This window comes from Phocoena sinus, chromosome 20 (genome assembly GCF_008692025.1).
Source record: "Phocoena sinus isolate mPhoSin1 chromosome 20, mPhoSin1.pri, whole genome shotgun sequence".
Classification (NCBI taxonomy): Eukaryota; Metazoa; Chordata; class Mammalia; order Artiodactyla; family Phocoenidae; genus Phocoena; species Phocoena sinus.
Window position 1 is genome coordinate 48,148,738 of NC_045782.1, and position 14,863 is coordinate 48,163,600.

Sequence of the window (14,863 nt, forward strand, 5' to 3'; positions counted from 1 at the left end):
TGGGGACCCGCGTCCAGGTTCCCACTCGAAGCAGGGCCGCCTGGAGACCCGGCCCTGAGCAGGGGCGCCTGGCGCGGTCCGCAGCCCGTCTGCAGGGTCGCCAGGTCTACCGTCCCGCGCGGAGGATCCGGTAACTGGAAAGGGCTACATCAGCCGGAGAGCCAGGCCGGCAGTACCACACCCACTGCGAACCGCTGGGCCCTGCCGCCTCCACACCGTTTGTAGGGGTGGGCGGAGCACGGTTCCGCGAGATCCCGCGGGAGCCCCTCCCGCGCAAGAGCCGCAGCACCGCCCCTTTCCCTGCAGCAGGCGCCCTTTCCCTTTCACGTGACCAGGAGCTCCCCGCCCCTTCCGAGGCTTGGCCCCGACGCACGCTCGTACGCACGCACGCACGCTCGTGCTATGACGTCAGTTCCTGGCAGCCGCGGCGCGGGGCCCTGCTTCCGCTTTCCTCTGAGCCGCGAGCTTGGCTCTTAGCCTGCTCGGAATCATGGCGGCTACAGCTACAATGGCGACCTCTGGCTCGGCGCGGAAGCGGCTGCTCAAAGAGGAAGACATGACCAAAGTGGAATTCGAGACCAGTGAGGAGGTGGACGTGACCCCCACGTTCGACACCATGGGCCTGCGGGAGGACCTGCTGCGCGGTATCTACGCCTACGGTCGGTGAGCTCGGGCCGCGGGCTGGGGCGCCAGCGGGGAGGCGGGGGGCCCAGCCGGGGGTGGTTCCCGAGACTGGGAGTTCGGCCGCCGCGGGGCTGGGGGTCGGGGCTGAGGCCGAGCCCGGGGGCCCTGACGGGCGACCCCTGCCCCCAGCACGTGTCCCCACCCCCGTCTGTGTCGGCCGGTTCGGGTGTTGTTCTCCCGGCGGGGTGCCATGCTGGGTCACGCGAGGGCTGCAGCGTCCCGCGAGGTCTGCAGGGTCCTCCTTGCACCCCGGAGTCACTCATTCAGCAGATGATTGTCTTGCACCTGCCAGGTGCTAGGAACGTGCGCGGCTCTAGGCACTGGCGGCTTAGCAGTGAACCAGGCAGGCCTTAGGGACCTTGTTATGTTTGGGAGAAGGATTATATAGTCAGTGGTAATGGCTACGAAGAAAATAAAGCGGGATAACGGAATCAAGCGTGATTGGCGAGAGGAGAGAGTTAAAATAGAGCACATAGGTAGGGGGGCTCCCAGGAGGGGCTGGCATTTGAGCTGAGATCTGGGCTAAGGAACCCGTTATAAGAAGATTATGGTAGAACTGGGCAGCTGGTGCCAGGGCCCTGCAGCTGGGAGCCTTATGCATTCCAGGAACAGAAAGAATCTCCCTGTCCTGGGAGCCTAGGGGCGAGTTTTTTTTTTGGGGGGGGGACGCAGATCTTGAAAAGCATGGTGCGAGGTGATAGAGTTTGAATTTTATTTCTAAGGGCAGTGGGAGGCCATTGGAGGGTTTTAAGCAGGGAAATGATGGGATCAGATTTACGGTCACAGGTGGTCCTGGGTGTCTGGATATGGGGGGAGGTGAGGCAGGAGAGGAAGCAGGGAGATGTTAGGCTTTTGCTCCAGTCCAGGGGAGTGATGATGGTATTGTGGTGGAGATGGAGTACTAACAGAGTTTGCTGATGGGTTGAATGTGAGCAGGAGATGAAAGTCCTGGATGTTTGAGTAACTGGGCAGGTGATGATGCCCTCTCCTCAGGTGGGGAGCACTCGAGGGAGCTCTTCTTGAATGAGGAGAGCTTGAGGGACCTGTAAATCATCCAGTAGGAGATGTCAAGGAGGCAGTTGGGAAGAGTTCGGGTTTGGGATGTAGATGGGCGTGATCAGCATCTATGCTTAATGCCTGGGACTGGGACTGACATCTTTTTTATCCAACAGTTCATGATGTCATGACAGTCTAGCACAGAGAAGGTACGGAGGTAATGGGAGGTGAAGAACCATTGCAGCTGGCCCTCGTCGTGTGGCCGACAGCCCTGCCTGCCTCTTGGCACCCAGGACGTCCCTGCCCTAAAACACTGTTTTTAGTTTCCCATCTACTTGCTGGGTCATCCTGAGGGTTTAAATCATGTTATATTTGCTTTGTGTTAGATGGGAAATTGTACTACATTTTAAAAGACTACCAAAAATTTAATTAAAGTACATTATTTGTACATAAAGTTTTGTTTGTTTACTTGGACAGTAGAGGGTGTGGTGTTGTAGTTCATGTAGCTGCATCAAGGCCAGGAGGAGTAGATGAAATGGGGTTGTAGGTGATAACAAACAACCTGCAGACTTACTGCTGGTGGGGAGTGGTGGACTACAGCACTGATGGGTTTATATTCCTTTTTTTAACTTAAAGTAATACAAAAAAACCCCATTAGTGCAAGTTATTTGTAATATAGTCAAACAATACACAAGTAATTGGAGTAAAAATATGAGCCTCCCTCACCCCATTCTCCAGGAAGTAAACACCAGCATTTTTTAACCTAACTGGGTGTCTCTATTTTGCAACAGTGTTCCTTAGAGATTGTGTCTGTATAAATAAGATGGTATGTTAGTATAAAAATCCACTTCAGCCTACTTCATTCAGCACTGTTTCTTGAGAGCTTAGTACGTTGGACATTGGGTTAGGAGGGGGGTGGGGAATTTTAAAAAAGCTAACATGCTCGGCACAAGGAGCTCCAGTGTATGGTTGCAAGTATGCTGTCCTAGTGGTTAAAGCTCATTTTTTCTGTTTTAATTTACAGGTTTTGAAAAACCATCAGCAATCCAGCAGCGAGCTATTAAGCAGATAATTAAAGGGAGAGATGTCATTGCACAGTAAGTCTGCTCATGCAGAGGGGGAGTCAGGTGCTGGTTAGCACAGCAATGTAGTTCAGTGCTTCTTCATTCAGATGCTGTTACCAGCTCTTGCCTTGACTTCAGCTATGGGCTGTTTGTTTTTAGTTTTGCATCCTCCACTCTAGAAAGCTTTTTTTTTTTTTAAGCCAGATTTACTTACTTAACCTATTATTTGGCATAGGAATTGTATATAATACTCTTTAATAACATTATTCCCTATTTGCCTAATTTTTTAAAGACTCAATTGACAAAAAAAAAGTCTGAAATCGTAGAAAAGAATTATATAAAGGGGAATCTTTTTTTTGCCACCTCTAACACCCATTCTATAGATTCTGCAGCTCTGTCACCCCCTGCTGCAAAGGCCACATTTACTGTCCTTATCACCCGTGATTTAAAAGTTGTGACATTATGCCTGAGTCCCACCACCTTGCAGTTAAGATACTGGTCAGGGGGTGTGGGGGAATCGACTTGGAAAAAGCTGCCCAGTGCTTCTGCAGCTCATCTCCTCAGAGCACTGCTGGGGCGGGGGTTACATGAATGGGAGCAGTGGCATGTAGCCCATCACTCTAAATCCCATTTATCTGTGTTTTCTTTACTAGATCTCAGTCTGGTACAGGCAAAACAGCCACCTTCAGTATTTCTGTCCTCCAGTGTTTGGATATTCAGGTAATCTTAAACTTCTCTTTAATCCTAGGAAATACTTCCTTTACCTTCTGTAACTACAGTGTTCAATAAGTACAGTTCTTAAATATCTCTAGTTGTACTGATTAAGCACATTTTTAAAGAGAATCTTAAGTGCACACTAATATCTGAGCTAATATCCTGTCATAAATTCCTTTTTATTTAAACTGAAAGTCTTTTAAAATTTTTATTGAAATTTTGTTGATTTACAATGCTGTGTTAGTTTCAGGTGTATAGCAAAGTGATTCAGATCTATATAGTTCCCTGTGCTATACAGTAGGTCCTTTTTGGTTATCTCTTTTTTTACATAGTAGTGTGTATATTTTAATCGCAAACTCCTAATTTATCCCTCCCTCCACCCTTTCCCCTTTGGTAACCATAAGTTTGTTTTCTATGTCTGTAAACCGGGAGAGATTTTTTTAACTAGTGGAAATTCTTGTCTGTAAACAAGAATCCTGACCAGTATACCCATTATCACTGGATACGCAATTTAAGTAACATTCAGGTTCGCTTACCTGAAATCAGATGTGTGGTTAACTTGAGATAATATTCAAAATAGATCTGAGTCTGAATTAGTGCAATCTACCGTGAAGATACTGAGATTCTCTATTTTCCGACAAATTATTTTACCAGGTTCGTGAAACCCAAGCTTTGATCTTGGCTCCAACGAGAGAGTTAGCTGTACAGATCCAGAAGGTAAGACAGTTAAAGATGGCACTGTCGTATTTGCAAGTACAGTTGACCCTAAACAACATGGGTTAGAACTGCATGGATCCATTTATATGCAGGTTTTAAGAAATGAATATGTACTACAACACTACATGATGCGAAGTTGGTTGGATCCAAGGTTAGGGAGGGCTGATTGTAAAGTCTGTGTGGATATCTGACTAAGCTGGAGTTGAGCAGTCAGTAGGTGGGCTGGCATACCTCACCTCCCTCCCTAACCCCCACGCTGTTCAAGCCAACTGATTGACTTAATCTAATCCGGTTTTTCTGTTCTGTCAGGTTTTTTTTCCCTGATTCCTAACATTTTGTGATAAATCACATATGAGTTGCTGGTTTGTATGAAGTCATTGTTAGTGTAGCTTGTGTGATTCCAATAGTTTTTTGCAATCTTAGAATTGTAATTTTCTTCCAAAAAAATTAAAAATAATTGTAACTATTTTGTTTTTATAGTATAAACATTTTGGAAGTGTATCTATTAAGATGTTAATAGCATCTGTGGGTGGATAGGATTATGAATTTTATATATTTTCTTATTTTTCTGTAAATACATACTGCTTTTGTAATGAAAAAACAGTAAAACTGACTTCATTCTGGCGCAGAAAAGAGTGGAAGGAGGAGACTTGGGCTCTCTGTAGTTTTATGATAGAAATAATGGCATAAACAATACCCGGTGGTCATCTTAAACTAGAATAGAAACAATCTTCATTTTGGGGGAACTCAGATGTTTCGGACTTCATAGCGGTCTTGGGGTAGACCTTGAACATGAATCTGTGTTTTAATTCAGGGCCTGCTTGCTTTGGGTGACTACATGAACGTCCAGTGCCATGCCTGCATTGGGGCACCAACGTGGGGGAGGACATCAGGAAACTGGATTATGGACAGCATGTTGTCGCTGGCACACCTGGGCGTGTCTTTGGTAATTGCTTTTGTCTATAAAGAGTGCTTAAACAATAGAGGACCATTTTCAAATTGATATGCTACATAGTGGATTTTTGCATTTGAGTAACTTGTAAGAAGTGGAGGGAAGGTCCCTGAAATGCTGTGGAAACTGGTTGAAATGGCTGGCTCTTATAGCCTGAGGTCTACTTATTTCAAAATCTGATTTTATAGATATGATTCGTCGCAGAAGTTTGAGGACACGTGCTATCAAGATGTTGGTTTTGGATGAGGCTGATGAAATGTTGAATAAAGGTATGAGTAACAAAAGAATTCATTTTCTATTGATGTAAAATTCTTAAATTTTCACCGTGTAAAATTGAAATGTGGAACTAATGAGCTCAGTATAAGTAGTATGTTCTTTGTGGAAAACAGTTATGCCCTGGGTGCACTTAGGAACATTAAAACTCTGATTTTTTTATGGTAGTGGTTTGTAAGACTGATGACAACCAGAACAACAGCATTTCAGCCAAACTGATGGGGTACTGCTCGTTGTGTGGTGGGTGAGCACAGATGGCTGCCGCGTGGAGCTGGGATGTGGTGCAGAGATGCCTGGTGGTGGGGAAGGGGTGAACAGATAGCTGAATGAATCTTGTTACATGGCAGTAGGGTATTTTGTGGTTTGGATGTTCCATAATTTATTTCACTAGTTGTATTTTATTGGTTGTCCAGGTTGTTTTTACTCTTTTATCAGTTATTTTTCAAGGTAAATTTCTAGAATTGGGGTGTATTTCATGTATTTCTCCCAAAACGTGTGAGGACAAATATGTGAGGACCCGTAAGTCATAGCAGTTTTGCTCTTAGCTCAGCAACTGGGAAATGCATAACGACAGCTGTCACCTTGGTTGAGTAACAGCTGTGGGCAGTACCTCACAGTGTCTTCAAGCCTCCCCTCCCTGCACACCCCCCTCCAGTCTTACTTCCATACCAGGGGGTCGGGTGGGTCGTCCCCTTAGACATTGGGGTCGCCTGGCATGAAGGGGATATTTTGCTTCTCAGGAGTCACCAGTAACTCATGGGGTTCTTCCCAAGCGTTTTCCTGTTCCCTGGTTCTTGAGCAGTTCTCTCAGGAGCCTAGAGGCTGATGCCACCCCTTGGAGCAGCCCTCCACCCCACCTCTGTCTTGGGCCCCTTACCTGGAGGCCCTGCTCTTCAGCTAAGTTAAAGGTACAGTTACTACAAAGTGAGGTCTCCAGAACCAGTGGCATCTATGTCAGCTGGGAACGTGTCGGAAATGTAGCTTCTGGCCCCCTGATCTCTACAGTCAGAACCTCGCAGCCACCTGTCCCCTTCTCACACGTCAGCCTCCTAACCCGTCCTGCAGAGGTGGTGGTGTGGTGACCCGAGGGCCAGGTCCTGCTTGCCAGCGGGTTTTATTTAGCCTGTACCATATGAAATAATGTAAACTAGCTGCATTATTTAATTGGGAGGTTTTTAAATTAAGGTATAATTGACATGTAACATTTTCAGGTGTACAGCATGGGTCAGTATCTGTGGGAGATTTTTTTTTTTTTTTTTTTTGTGGTACGCGGGCTTCTCACTGTTGTGGCCTCACCTGTTGCGGAGCACAGGCTCTGGACGCGCAGGCTCAGCGGCTTTTTTTTTAAGTGGAGATTTTTTTGGTGAAAATCTAGATCTCGGGCTTCCCTGGTGGCACGGTGGTTGAGAGTCCGCCTGCCGATGCAGGGGACATGGGTTCGTGCCCCGGTCCGGGAAGATCCCACATGCCGCGGAGCAGCTGGGACCCGCGAGCCATGGCCGCTGAGCCTGCGCGTCCGGAGCCTGTGCTCCGCAATGGGAGAGGCCACAACAGTGAGAGGCCCGCGTACGGCAAAAAAAAGAAAAAAAAAAAATCTAGATCTCTGGATTTATTTAAAATGTGGCAGATCTGGCCACAGTGGATGCATTCCCTCACAGAGCAGCAGCAGCTGGAACTGAGATGTGAAACTACCTGCAAGGGTCTGAGGTTGTGGGCTCAGGTTTCTGTTGCTTTTACCTGTTGGCATCCAGGACTCTTGGGTGGGGCTCTGATCCCTAGAGCACACCAGGGAGAGGAGAGGGGATGTGAGAATTCGGTCCAGCTCTGGAAGAAGCTTCCGTGTGAAACCTTGCACCTTTACAGTCACAGTGCGGCATCCAGTTAAATGTGAACAGTTGATGTGCAACTTCTGTTTCAAAGTGTGCAGCCTAAAAAATTCCCCGTGTGTCTCATTCCTCATCCCAGGTTTCAAAGAACAGATCTACGATGTGTACAGGTACTTGCCCCCGGCCACTCAGGTGGTGCTTATCAGTGCCACACTGCCCCATGAGATCCTAGAGATGACCAACAAGTTCATGACTGACCCTATCCGCATTTTGGTGAAACGGTGAGGATGCCCTACTTCTCAGGTGGGACTAAAACATAGCATAGTTGTATTTGGGTTTTAAAACATGAAATTTCTTTTTAGTTTTCTCTTTTGAAAAGCCAGCTTTTATATAGTCTCCTTTGATCCAGTAATTCCAAATTTAAAAATTTGCTGATAGTATTTACTTATTGATGGAATTATTTACCATTGGCAGTAAAATGTGTATTCTATTGAACAGCCGAACATTTTGTTTAGAACCATATACAAGGTGTGGTTAAAGGTTCATACTGATCCAGGGCTTGGGCCCATGTGGTGGAAGTGGCGACTCCTAGGAGGATATGGCTGGCGGGAGGGGCGGGGGTTTAATGCCCAGGCTCCTGGGCCGCTGGGGGTTGGGCCCGTGCCTGGAACAGCCCCTGGCCTGCGCACGTCCTCAAGTTTTGGTTGGAAGGATGAGTTGACAGGATTGTGTTTGTCCTCCAGTGATGAACTGACTCTGGAAGGCATCAAGCAATTTTTTGTGGCTGTGGAGAGAGAAGAGTGGAAGTTCGACACGCTATGTGACCTCTATGACACACTGACCATCACTCAGGCTGTTATCTTCTGTAACACCAAGAGGAAGGTGCGTGGCCATCCTGGCTCTTTAATGTCCTTGTGGCGAAAACCAAAGATCGGTTTTCATAGAACTTAGGTCAGGTATTTTCTGTTGAGGACCAGAATTACGTGCTTTGGGCTCTGGGTACGTGGTCTCCTCGGGCAGCCACTGGGCTCTGCCCTTCAGCTCAAAGTCACCCTGGACGATGAGTGGACAAGCGGGTGTATCCAGGGAACGTGTGCAGGGTGTTGATCTGGTCCCTTGACTGAAGGCTCCAGGTCATTGGTTCAGGTGGGGCCTGGACACACGTTCTTTGAGCTCCCAGGTGATGCTGATGTGCCGGCAGAGCTGAGAACCCTGGCAGCTCCTCTTGGAATAGGAACAAGATTTGGACCACATTCCAAAAAAGTTCTGAACTTAAATTTCAAATGAGAACAGTGACATATTGTCTTTTAAGAGAAATTTTGCCCCGATATTTGCTGAGCAGAGTTAAGTTTTCTACCCAGCCAGTGAGGATTAGCCTGAGTTTTGTTTATATATATATATATATATATATATATTTTTTTTTTTTTTAAATTTGGCTGTGCTGGGTCTTCGTTGTTGTGCATGGACTTTCTCTAGTTGTGGCGAGCGGGGGCTACTCTTCATTGTGGTGTGCAGGCTTCTCATTGTGATGGCTTCTCTTGTTGCAGAGCAAGGGCTCTAAGCATGCGGACTTAAGTAGTTGCAGCACACAGGCTCAGGAGTTGTGGCTCGCAGGCCTTAGAGCGCAGGCTCAGTAGTTGTGGTGCACGGTCTTAGTTGCTCCGCGACATGTGGGATCTTCCCAGACCAGGGCTCGAACCCCTGTCCCCCGCATTGGCAGGTGGGGTTCTTAACTACTGCGCCACTAGGGAAGTCCCTAGCCTGAGTTTTAAGAGCACTTGTTTATGAATATTCGAATTGGTTCTGCAGGTAATTGACATGAAATCCTGTATACAGCCTCTGGTTTGTGAACTTACGGCAGCATCTGTTGTTTCCATCTGTAGGTTGACTGGCTGACGGAGAAGATGAGGGAAGCCAACTTCACCGTGTCATCCATGCACGGGGACATGCCCCAGAAGGAGCGTGAGTCCATCATGAAGGAGTTCCGGTCGGGTGCCAGGTGGGTTGGCTGAGCTCTCTGCTGTGGTCCTGGTGCTGGTGCTGTGGGCCAGCATTTACGGGGTGTTACCCGAGTTTTCCCCCCCACAGCTGAGCTCGGGCAGGTCACCAACTTGCTGGTGAGCAGGGCAGCCACTGCTTGTGTGATAGGATAGGCTGAGATGAGAACTAGCCTTAACTACGTAGGTCGGTTGCCCTTATTTAGAAGCGTATTTTTCTGTTCCACAATAAATGGAGATTTTCTGTTATCTTTTTGTATTGGTTTTAGCTTAATCCCACTGTGGCCAGAGAACCCGCTTTGTGTGATTTCATCCCCTCAGTGTGTATTCAGACTTGCTTTGTTGGCCCAGCACGGGGTCGTTTTACAAACGTTCTCTGTGCTTAGACAAGATGGGTGCTGTGTGGTGTTGGATTTCAGTTGCTAGCTGTATTTCTCAAACCTGCATCCTTACCCTTTTTCCCTTAAGCCTTGTTTCATCAGTGTTGAGAGTGCCGGTTTTCCTCTTGGGGGTCTGTCCGTTCTTGCATTATGGGTCCAGAGACCTGAGTGTACAAGTTCAGAATTACTACATTTCTGGAGGATTTAGCTTTTGCTGTGGAAGTGTCTGCCCTTCTGTACTAGGGCTTTTGTCCCTGAATCCTGCTCTGTCTGACCAGCAGCACCGGCTCTGAACGCTTGTCACCTTAGTACACCCTTTCTTCCTTCACCTCTGGTTTGTAGACTTAAGCTTTAGATGGATTTCATGCAACCAGCATATAGTTGGGTTTTATTTTTCCTTTTCTTTAATCTAATGATAATGCTGTCTATTTTTTTTTTATTTTTGGCTGCGTTGGGTCTTCATTGCTGCAGGGCTTTCTCTAGTTGCGGTGAGTGGGGGCTACTCTTTGTTGCGGCGCGCGGGCTTCTCATTGTGGTGTCTTCTCTTGTTGTGGAGTACGGGCTCTAGGCGTGTGGGCTTCAGTAGTTGTGGCACGTGGGCTCAGTAGTTGTGGCTCACGGGCTCTAGAGCACAGGCTCTAGAGCGCAGGCTCAGTAGTTGTGGTGCACAGGCTTAGTTGCTCTGTGGCATGTGGAATCTTCCTGGACCAGAGCTCGAACTTGTGTCCCCTGCATTGGCAGGCGGATTCTTAACCACTACGCTACAAGGGAAGCCCATAATTGTCTTTTAACTGGAACATTTAGTCCAGTTTCATTTAATGTAAATACTGATATATTTGGTTTTAAATTGACCATCTTATATCTTACTTGTCATTTCTCTTCTGTGGTTCTTTTTTCTTTCTTTAGTTTGGATATTTTGTTGTTGTTATTCCTTTTCCCCACTTTTTTTTCCTTGTGGTACGTGGGCCTCTCACTGTTGTGGTCTCTCCCATTGCGGAGCACAGGCTCCAGACGCGCAGGCTCAGTGGCTATGGCTTACGGGCCCAGCCTCTCCGCGGCATGTGGGATCTTCCCGGACCAGGGCACGAACCCATGTCCCCTGCATAGGCAGGTGGACTCTCAACCACTGCGCCACCGGGGAAGCCCTCCCCACTTTTTATTTTGGAAAATGTTTATTTCTTTATGTTATTTAGTGGTCACCCTGAAGAGTCATCAGCAGCTGTGGTTGCTTGGTACCTTTACCATCTTCTCTGAGAGCACAGAGAACTTGAAACCCTGACTTCAGTGACCCCCCCCCAGACTTCTGTCACTGTTGTCATGTGTTTTAATTTACATATATTTCAACCTCAACAAGAAATTTTTGCTTTATATCGTTACATAATTCATATAATGAATGCTGCATAGTGACCATACTCAGTACTCTTCTGTTTTTCCTTTATCTCTGAGCTTCCATCAGGGATGCATTTTAATATATACATATATATGTATATATATTTTTAATATATACATATATATACATATTTATTTATTTTGGCTGCACCAGGTCTTAGTTGCGGCACGTGGGATCTTTAGTTGCGGCATGCATACGGGATCTAGATCCCCGACCAGAGATCAAACCTGGGCCCCCTGCATTGAGAGTGCAGAGTCTTACCCACTAGACCATCAGGGAAGTCCCAGGGATGCATTTCCTTGTGCTTGAAGAATGTCTTTCTGTATTTAGTTTGGGTCTGCTGATAACAAAATGTTTAAGTTTCTTTGGAAATGTCTGCTTCATCTTGAAACACCTCCTTCTGATGTGTTGAAGGAGGCAATCCACGCGGGATCGGTCCCAGAAGTCCTGTGGACACCAAACTCTGCAGACATTCTAATCCCTTATGTGAAGTGGCCTAGTGCAGTCGGCCCTCTCTGTCTGGTGTTTCTTGGTTGCGTCGGTCCTGTGGGGATGTCACCTGCTGCTGCTCATGTAAAACAGTGTCTTCTCTGCAGGCTGCTTCTTAGGTCTGTTTTGTTTCTGTGGTTTCACGCTGATGAGTCCATGTGTGATTCAGTCTTACTCCTTCCGTTTGGCACTTCTGTGACTCTTGGCCTTACCCCTCTGTTGGTGCTTTGGCCCCATTCTTTCCTCTTCCTCTAGGGCTCCAGTTATATGTGATTATCTGGCAGGATTATTTTCTCCTGTTCTGCTGTCCCTTCAGACTTTGAATGCTTCTAGATCAGCAATGTCCAATAGAAATATAATTCAAGTAAACATATGTCATTTAACCCAACATATCATATCACTTCAACATGTAATCAACATTAAAAATATTAACGAGGTTTTTTTGCATTTTTTTTGTACTAAGTATTCAAATCCAGTGTGAATTTTACACCGTAAGACAATCTCATTTCAGACCAGCCACTCTGGTGCTTGGTGGGCTGGTGGCCTCAGCATTGGATAGTGTGGGTCTGTGGTGTGTCAGATTCTGTCCTGTGTGAAGGACAGAGAGGTGTGAGTTGCATTTCTAATTTGAAGATACTGTAGACACTGCACCAAAATCAGTGAGGCTGCTGTACTTGAGTTTTTGCTAGACAAAAGTAAAATGTCCTTCCCAATTATTGGTATGGGACTGGCTCGAAACAAATTAAATGTAGTAGTGTAAAAGACAGCCAAATTGTTTTTTTTTTATCAGCACACATGACCTAAGTAATGAAATATACCAAACGCGCCTTCTGAACGTGGCTTTCTGGTGCTGTCCCTTGTGCTTCAGCCTGCAGAGGGGCCAGTGTGAGGGGCCCTGACGTATTCGTAGCCGGTTTGACCCTTTTATGCTAAGGTGATTGTCTCAAATGCCTTTCTTTGTGCAGCCGAGTGCTCATTTCTACAGACGTCTGGGCCCGGGGGCTGGACGTGCCCCAGGTGTCCCTCATCATTAATTACGACCTGCCCAACAACAGAGAGCTGTACATACACAGGTAGGCAGCACAAGTTTTTCTTTGGTTTCAGTCTTGTTGATGGATTTACTGAAACCTTTTTTGCTATGTTTACTGAAGTGATTTTGCTTTATTGTTGAAGAATTGGGCGATCAGGTCGATATGGCCGAAAGGGCGTGGCCATTAATTTTGTGAAGAATGATGATATCCGAATCCTCAGAGACATTGAGCAGTACTACTCCACTCAGATTGACGAGATGCCCATGAACGGTAAGACAATAAATCCGTATTTGTGATTGTTTTAGAGAGAGCTTACTGGTTCCTGGTTTGGGGCACTTGAGGTTTTTCCCGCTTTTTTTTTCTTTTGTTTTTGAGAAGTCTTTTGTGAGCCTTTAGTTAAATTTACAAATTTTCACTTTGTTTGTATTCTTCCTTCTTGTTTATCTTCTCTTTCAGTTGCTGATCTGATTTGAACAATCTGCTTGCTGGAGCCTGTTCACCTATTTTGTATCAATTTGGAAATATTTAGGGGCAGTTTCTGTTTAATGGGGTTTATGTGAATTCTCTTCTCAAAGCCCCCACAGGACAAACTTTGGAGATTCTGCCACCTTTTCTTACCCACATGTAAATAATGCATTGCTTTAAGTCTTTTTCATTAAACATTTAAAACTTTTCCCATAAACTCTAATTTGTATTTCTTTCTAATTTTTGTTTGCCCTCAGCTTTTCTAGTAACCTGTTGTCTGTATGATCTTGGGCAGTCATTTCACTCTTTTTTGATCTTTAAGGTGGTGAAATGGAAGTGGTAAGCTGCCTGGCCTCTCCACACTTACCCAGATTGGTACCCAATCCCATTTCTTATGGATGGCAGGTGGGGGAGTTGAGACCATAAATACTTTTCTCTGGGTTGGCCTGGGTCTGTGTGCCCAGATGCAGAGGGGCAGGATGACACCCTGGGCAGATAACCGGGAGGAAGGATTCACCAGCCAGGCTTCCTCTGGACTAATGAGCCTACCGGTCACAGCTGAGGAGGGGTTGTGCACAGGGCACCATCGGTGATTCAGGGAGGGGCAAGCAGGAAACAAGCCAGAAGGTAAGACACCTGAGAAACTTAACCTAATTGAGATGCTGTCAAGTAAGGTAACAAAGAAATGGCAAACATCCACGGAAATGTGTATCCTTGGGGGTGATTCAGAAGTGTTATGTTTTCATAACCATTAACCCTGAGTGTTGGTGAAGGTGTGGGGGGCGTGATGGTGGCGTTAGTAGGTACAGACTTTTTGGAAAGCAGCCTGGCTCTTGGGCAGTAGGAGCAATTAGAATACTTCCCTTTGAGGGCGTCCTTCTGCGTAGGCAGTAGTCTGGAGTGCAGACTGCACAGGTGAGCTCACCAGTGTCCTCCAGCACCAGGAAAGGAGTGCGCATCACTGGGGGCTCGGGGAGGGAAGCAATGGGACATTGGCACTGACGCACGTGGTTGGAGGTTCTTGGGCAGGTGCTTGGGGCCACTCGCGTCACAGGTCAGGTGGGTTCAGCTGTAACCCATGGTGGCTAAGTGTTGAAACAAGGGGCTGGTGTGTCAGGTTAGACAGAAATGTTCACAGCATTATTCATAATAGCTGAAAAGTGGAAATAACCCAAGTGCCCATCGACTGAACGATATGGTAAGTACACATGAATATTATTTGGCAATAGGAAAGGATGAAGTGCTGACACGTCGCAGTATGGATGAACCTTGAAAATAGGCTAACTGGAAGAAGCCAGTCACAAAAGGCCACAGTGTTTCCGTTTCTGTGAAATGTCCCAAATGGGTAAATCCATAGGACAGAAAGCAGATTAGTGGTTTTCTGGGGGCTGAGAGGTGGAAATAGGGAGTGACAGCTAAAGGGGACAGGGCTTCTTTGGGGGTGATGAAAATGTGGAACTAGACAGAGGTAAGTGTTGCACAATTCTGTGAATGTACTAAAAAGTACTGAATTGTACATTTTAAAGTGGTAAAATTGTGTGGTATGTGAACTATACCTCAGAAATCGGGCAATCTTATACTTCCTCCTGTAAAATTATACTTAAAGACAGAAAGGGCATGAGCAAGGGGGGAAGATATTTGCAAAGCATATACTTGACAAAGGACTTAAACTAGAAAATATCAAGAACTTTAAGTGTAGGTAGAATGGTGGTCCCCCCAAAATGCCCACATCTTAATCCCTGGAACCTGTGAATATGCTACATTAAATGGTAAAGACTTTGCAGGTGTAATTAAAGATTGAGATGAAAGTATCCTAGATTATCCAGGTGGACCCTATCTAATCACATGCGCCCTTTAAAGTCAAGAATGCTCTGGGCTACCGTGG

General features: G+C 46.3%; 1 protein-coding gene across 1 annotated transcript; it reads left to right on the forward strand.

The window, feature by feature from the left end:
- Positions 1 to 431: 431 nt before the first annotated feature.
- Positions 432 to 13,187, forward strand: EIF4A3 (eukaryotic translation initiation factor 4A3). The gene is given in 13 exon segments (XM_032617645.1): positions 432 to 659; positions 2,705 to 2,777; positions 3,398 to 3,464; positions 4,113 to 4,175; positions 4,990 to 5,038; positions 5,041 to 5,121; positions 5,316 to 5,396; positions 7,366 to 7,507; positions 7,970 to 8,108; positions 9,110 to 9,225; positions 12,448 to 12,555; positions 12,656 to 12,783; positions 12,970 to 13,187. Coding segments are annotated over 13 exon segments (1,233 nt in total). The 5' UTR covers positions 432 to 490; the 3' UTR covers positions 12,987 to 13,187.
- Positions 13,188 to 14,863: the final 1,676 nt, after the last annotated feature.